This window comes from Mus pahari, chromosome 16 (genome assembly GCF_900095145.1).
Source record: "Mus pahari chromosome 16, PAHARI_EIJ_v1.1, whole genome shotgun sequence".
In the NCBI taxonomy this organism is placed as follows: Eukaryota; Metazoa; Chordata; class Mammalia; order Rodentia; family Muridae; genus Mus; species Mus pahari.
In genome coordinates, this window is record NC_034605.1 from 62,397,399 (window position 1) to 62,404,222 (window position 6,824).

Here is a 6,824-nt window from a genome sequence, read left to right on the forward strand (position 1 = left end):
GGGAGGAGAGGGGAAGGGAGAGGAGGGGAGGGGAGGGGAGGATAGATATGAGAGGGATCAGGGAGGACTAAGGTTCCCTTCTGGAGCCCACATTCACCTTCTTATCTGTGTGTGGCTGAAGTTCCCAGGATGAAGTAGGAAACTGGTCCTAGTGGCTTGGTTCCAGTCTTTGGGTTCTGGGGATGAGACCAGCCTCTCCTGACAGTGGATCCCGTGATCCACTCCCGCATCACCTGTCCCTTCCCCTACCCTCCTCCATGATGAACGGTCAGGGTCACCGTGCTGCTTGTAGAAGGCCCCTCTGAAGAGAGCATGGGACCCAGTCCTTCACTCTAGGACTGCCCATCCCCAGAAGTGGCACAGCACCACCCTGTCCTTGAGCTTCCCAAGGGCGAGTGTTAGTAAAGCACACAGGTCTCGCTACTCAATGGGATTCTGAGTCTCTTGGGAAGAGTGACATAAACAGTGAGTTCCCGAGCTCATTCTCTTCTGTTGTTGGCAGCTATGGAAGAAAGGGAAGAAGAAAAGGCAAACCCTCCCAGGTAGGTGTCTGCCTCTGCCACTCTTCTCAGGGATCCCTACGCTGTCCTTCCCATAGGACCCCAGGTTTATGATCTGAGCATGTCAGTTGCTACACATAGTCCCTTAATCAAGAGAGAGAGGAGCCCTGCGAGGAAAGACTCATAGGAAGACGGGCAGACCCACGTGGGGATGGCCGCTGGGGCCCCTGTGAGATGTGCAGGGGAGAGTGAGTCTTTGACGACTGGGACAGCCCCTTGGGGATCTTCTGAGATTGTGTCCCCTGTTTCCTTCTGGGGAGCTGACAGCTATGAGGAAATCACTGAACAGCGTTTCCTGCAGTGGTTTTTAAAGCTGGCACTCAGGATGACACTGGGGCTGGGGTGGGGAAGGGATTAGCATCTGAGTGGCACAACTCTCTCAGTGAACATTGTGAGTGTTCTCACAGAGTACTTGTTGCTGCTACTCCATGCTCTCAGGAATCACGACCCTAAGTGTTTTCCCTTAGTCCCATCCTGCTTTCTACCTCTGTTCCCTATAACCCATTATCTTGCTTATTCAAGGTGGGCGAGCTTGCCAGAGAGAAGCGGAGCAGAGGAGGGACCTGCAGACAGCCCAGTCAAGGTGAGTGGCTTCCCTTCCTCCCTGGTCCCTTTCCCCACATACCTCAAGCTTCTTTCCCAGGGTCCCAGTGCCTCCCACCCTTTTGGGGGAGGGGTCACATAGCAACAGGACATGGAAGGAGGCCATAGAGGACAGCCTTGGATATGGCAGTGTGAATGGACTAGACCAGCAGGCCCTCATTTCCACAGGCTGGCCCCAGTGATAACTTGGTGTTGAGCAGTAGGTATGGGAAAAAGGAGTGGGAGAAAGCCCGTGTCCCGCCAGAGTTCCGGTGCTCTGGGCGGTTGGAAGCGGGAGGATGTGGCATACTTTCCACGAGGCCCCAGGTGGGTGTCTGGCTGTGGGAAGCCACTGGACCCTAGCTTGGTAGGGGGGTGGTGAGCAAGGGACAGTGCTAGATAACAGGTTCTCCGTCTCAGGCATCCCAGACGCCGCTGGACACCACTGAAGAGCTGAGAACAAATGGGGGCCCCAGGGATAGCTCCTTTATCCCCGGTCCAAAGGGAGGGGAGGGCAGGGGGAAGACGGAAGAGGGAGGTGCTGGGTGGTTCAGCCCATGCTGGAGCATAGGAAGGCCTTCCAGCGAGAGATTAGATGTGGCTGGTTAGGGGAAAGCCTAGCCCATTGTTCAAGCACAGTGAGTCTTGATGAGCAGAGACAGTCTGGTTTTAGAGCTTTATTGTAAAAAGGCAGGGGGAAGAAGAGAAGGTAGAAAGAGGTAAAGAGGCTGGCCATGGCCATGTGGAGAGAGCAGAGAAGGCTAGAGAGTAAGAAGGTGAGAGCTTAAAGAGATAGAGGAGGGGCCAAGCAGCCCCTTTTATAGTGGGCTGGGCTATCTTGCTGTTTCTAGGTAACTGTGGGGAGGAACATACCTGGCTTTAGTCAGGTAACTGTGGGGGTGGAGTCTAGCCAGAATGCCAGGAGCTTGGAACATTGTTTATGCGACTTACAGTCACAGAATTATGGAGTTGGGGGCTCTGTGGTGTCAGGTACCTAACTCTGGGAACGTGGTTCACTGTTCTGTCCCTTATAGAGTTTTCTACTGAGTCTCGGGAGTAAGCCTCCTTCAACCAAAATAGGCTGCCTTTCATGGCCCCACAGCTTGACTTTCTTTTTTTTTTTTTTTTAAAGATTTATTTATTTATTATATGTAAGAACACTGTAGCCGTCTTCAGACACTCCAGAAGAGGGAGTCAGATCTTGTTAAGGATGCTTGTGAGCCACCATGTGGTTGCTGGGATTTGAACTCTGCACCTTTGGAAGAGCAGTCGGGTGCTCTTACCTGCTGAGCCATCTCACCAGCCCCAGCTTGACTTTCATATCTCCCACAGCTCTCTCGAAGAGCCCTCTGAGGCCTCTTGCAATGAACTACCGCTCCACAGAGATCCCCTCTTGCCTGTGTGTGATAGATCTGGCGATGTCGGTCATCAGCTCTCCCAGGACTTCTTCAAAGATGGTGCAGCCCCTCACTTGTGCATGGCTTCCACCGTTCCTGGGACAGAGGCCTCGTTTGTTCTGCCCTCTCTGCTCACAGGAAACCAGGCAGGGCATTTGGCTCCAGCCCTTCCACCGGAGCCTTTACCACCGGCTCCGTCCATCCTCTCGCCTAACTGCTTTGCCCCACTAGAAGGCTTCTACTCATCCACACCACTGCACGACTCTCTAACACCAGAGTCCACACTTCCCTTGAACCCCCCACTTCTCCCAGACCCCACCCCACCCTATCCACGTGCCTCTTTTCCTCTTCCAACAAGAGAAGCGCAGAAGTCAGAAGTGGTCTTCCAGCCGGAAACCACTAGATCTCTGGTGGACGGACTCAATGAGATGGCCACTAATTTCCCACCAGACCAAGGCACTGGCTGTGTAAGACAAGCAATGCCAGAGGCCTCCCAACAGCAGCCTGCTGCTGACAACCAATTATCTTCAGACTCAGAAAACCAGTTTCTCCCAGCTCCTCACGCTCAAGTCCCTTTGCAGGGAGACACAAGGGCCTACCACGTAGAGCCTGGATACCTCTTTTTTCCCAACTCTAATGCTGTGAAACTGTTCCAAAGGCTAGACAAGAAAGTGGGTGATTTCCTGATGGTGAAGGAGGAGAAGGGGGAGGAGGAGGAGGAAGAGGAGGAGGGGGAGGAGGAGGAAGAGGAGGAGGAGGAAGAGGAAGAGGAGGAAGAGGAGGAAGAGGAGGAGGGGAACAAAGGATGTTTTATAAAGTCACCCAGTTCTTTGGAGAAGCTGCCATCAGGAGAGACATTGGGAGATTCACAAGATTTGGTGGCTTCTCATTTGTCAAGCAGCAAAGGCAAGCTCCCGCACCAGCCGCTCCCTCACTCCAAGACTTCTGAAGACCAGGAGGAGCTTCAAGCTGCCCAGCTCTTCTGGGGACCCCCCTTTCTTCACAGTGAGGCCCTGAGCCCTACTACCACTAATGCCTATGACCGTTCCTCAGCATGGGTCTGCTTCAACAGCATGGCCGAGGCCGCCATTGCTGATTACTCTCATGGCTGTATGCTTCCCACACCCCTGCGTGCGTATCGACCACAGACATGGCTACACGCCGCACCCCAGTCCCAGCCCCAACGTGACCCTCCTGCCGAGCTGCAGCCTCAGCCTCAACCGCAATCCCGGGTCTCAGTCTTGACATTTTCTCATCAGTCCGAGCTGAGAGACTGTGGCGTGCATTTTCACAGACCCCAGGGAGACGAGCAGCGTCTCGGTGCTTCTGAGATGCAGTGCTTGGAATACAACATCTTGAAAAAGGAACAGGAGAGGGTCTGGGGTTTACCCCTCGTGGTCAGAAAGTCCCAGGACACTTTTTGTCCCTCGCCTCCCAAGGTCTTGTTGGGAAGTCGCTCCTCCAAGGCCTGTACTCCCAGGCCCATCCTTCCTCTTCCTGGAGACTTTCCCCTCACCAGTGAGCTCGAGAAGAAACTCGAACACCATCTCCGAAAGAGACTCATCCAACACCGCTGGGGCCTGCCCCACCGGATCGACAAGTCCCTGTCACTCATGAGTCCTCAGTCAGAACTGATCGACTTCTCTGAGTCAAAAAAGAGCCGGGGACTCTCTTGGATCACTTTGTTTAAGTACCAAGGCGACAAAGACTCACAGGCCTTATCTGGAGGAAGCTCTCGAAGTCAGATGCCTAACAGTCATTCTCTACGGGAGACTGGGGTCAGAGAATGGACAGGCAGTCAAGAGAGGGGCCACAAAGACCAACCCCGGGGTAACAGCCTTCAGGAGGTTTCACAAAGCAGTGTGCAGTCTCACTGGAGGATGCACCAGAAGAGGCTTGCGGGCAGGCAGCCTCCCGAGTTTTCAAGCCCCTCACAGGTGAAACAGTACCAGAAAGGAATTGAAAAAATCCTGGAAAAACACCTGAGCAAGAAAAGTAGGGAAATCAGCAGGGGTGAGCTCCCTATGACTGTGGATAGGTCGAGGCATTCTGTGAATGTGGCCAACATAGCGCAGCCTCCACCAGAGACCTCGCCAAAACGAATGAAAGATCTGGCACTATTGGCATGTGAGGAGGACACACGGACAAGGCACCCCCACAGCTTAGCGCTTAGTCCTAGCAAAGAGAAGATGCTGGAAGAACACATCACAGCCTTCCGCAGGAGGATGGCATTTGGCCTCCCACAAAGGGTTGAGGAGTCCTTAGAGTCCTACTCGACAAAAGCAGAGCCATCTCGGCCTTTCCTTCAGGCCCACATTCAAGCCCACCGCATTTCTGGAGCAGACACTGCCGAGTCCTCCAGGTCCCTCAGGAGAAACACTACTGGAGATAGAATGGGGACAGTGAATTCAGTCCCCACCCAACAGAGGCCTCTCCCTGCTGCCTCGCTGGTGGGCCACAGCCAGCCAGCCTCTGAGAACAAGAAGGTGGGTGTAGATAGAGACCTGAGCGTAGCCCCAAGGGGCAGAGAGCCGACCCAGCCCTGGACACCCAGGAGGGCAGACAAAGGTGACCTGCAGCAGCCTGGACCACACAATAGCCCTGGCCCAGAGCTGCCCATGAGCCCAGGTGGGCCAACTCATGAGAGACTGGCTTCCAGCACCAACACACAGGGGTCTCAGGGAGAAAGGAGGAGCTGGGAAGACGGCTCCGAGGCTGAGGGCTCCACAGAGCTACATGAAGGAGAGCAACTCCCCGGTCTTCACCCACAGTCCACTAAGAGCTTGAAAGGCACCCAAGGCCTGTGCTCCCCAGGGAGCCCTGTGACTGCATGTCAGTCCCCACAGGGAATGTCAGTTCCCCACAACTCTGAGAGCCCTGACTCTAAAAGTCAGGAGTCCACGGAAGTCCTGCTGAACTCAGAGGGCGGGACACACATCCAGGTGCCAGACCTGTCTGCCATGCCCTCTGCCCCACAAGATATGACTGCCAAACCCCAGGGCCCCTCTGGTGGGGACATGGCAGTTTCTCAGGTGCTGCATGTGCACTTACCCACTGCGGGCATCAGCATGGAGTCGCGGCAGGGTCCCTGGGTCCCTGCATATGTCTCAGGCAAGAGCAAGAACAAGGACTGCCTGCCTGCTGCCAGGGGATTGCCACAGCTGGCAACTGAGGCAGGAAAGCTTGGGGGAGGGGATGCAGGCTTAGGGACATCCCAGACCAGAGGGAAGGGACACTGTGTTCAGGCCAGGTCACCAGAGGAGACACAAGGACTCACATCCTCCCCAGCACTGTCACCTAAGAGTCAGCCTCAGGAAAATCAGTTCACCAGCCAGGTGAAGGGCTTCTGGCAGAGGCTGTCCCCTGGGAAGAAGCACAAAGGACAGGAGAAGTCCCTGGCCAAGGNCTGCTCTCCATTAGCATCTGGGAAGGGCACAAGCCCCATCAAAGGGAGATATGAGTTTTGTGGGAACCGTGAAGCTCAGAACTGTGTGAGAGAGCCTGGGATGGTCCTGAGGAAGCAGCTGGGGCACAGGCATGGGACAGTCACCCCCTCTCCCCAGGTACCTGTGTCTCCCCTCATGGGGTCTGAAGGAGCCCAGCAGGAGGTGCCCCTGCAGACTCAGGTAGAGCCTGTCCAGAGGCTGCCCCACTTGTGCTGCAGAGCCACCTGCTCTCAAGTGTCAAGGGCTGAGTCCTGCAGCCCAGGACAGGGGCAGACAGCCCCTGAGAGGTGTGGCCCTACAGGAAGAGCTAAGAGGGTGGAGACCTCCCCTGTGCATGCTTCTCCACCAAAGCCCCCTCTGTAGGCATGAAGTTGGCTGGGAGCCTCTGGCCGCCCCTCTCTGTGTGGAGGGCACTGTTGGGAGCTTTGTTTCCATGAACCAAACAAAATTCCCCAGATTCTCTGGGGAATGTTTACTACCCAAGAGTAATTTTTCCCTTACTGACAGTATTGATTTCATCAGTAAATTCTCTGAAAACATGTTTTCTTGTGTCCTTTGTGTGTGGCTTAGGTTAGTACCAGAGCTTGGGTCAGGGAAAGGAGCCCAATCGCTCCAGATGTTACTGTCTGCCTCTTTGCGCTTCTTCTAGAAGAGGCATTGTCCCTTGAGGTTCCTTCCTCACTGGAAGTTCTTTGCTTCCTGATTTTCAGGGGAGTTGGCTTTTCTCAGCCCTCTCTGACGTTTCCCTTATTCTTGAGAGTCAATAACCAGCTTTGGCATCCTTGTGGTGGGTAACCTGAGGCACCATTGAGGGTCAGTGCTTGGAGCTGCTGCTGGGG

The 6,824-nt window shown here is 54.8% G+C and overlaps 1 protein-coding gene across 1 annotated transcript in view; it reads left to right on the plus strand.

The window, feature by feature from the left end:
* LOC110333702 (spermatogenesis-associated protein 31D3-like) overlaps positions 1–6,348 on the plus strand; it is an 11,394-nt gene extending 5,046 nt beyond the window's left edge. Inside the window, exons 3-5 of the mRNA XM_021215382.1 lie at positions 503–542; positions 1,083–1,143; positions 2,475–6,348. Of these exons, the coding sequence (XP_021071041.1) occupies positions 503–542; positions 1,083–1,143; positions 2,475–6,348 (3,975 nt within the window). The remainder of the gene's footprint in view (positions 1–502; positions 543–1,082; positions 1,144–2,474) is intronic.
* Positions 6,349–6,824: the final 476 nt, after the last annotated feature.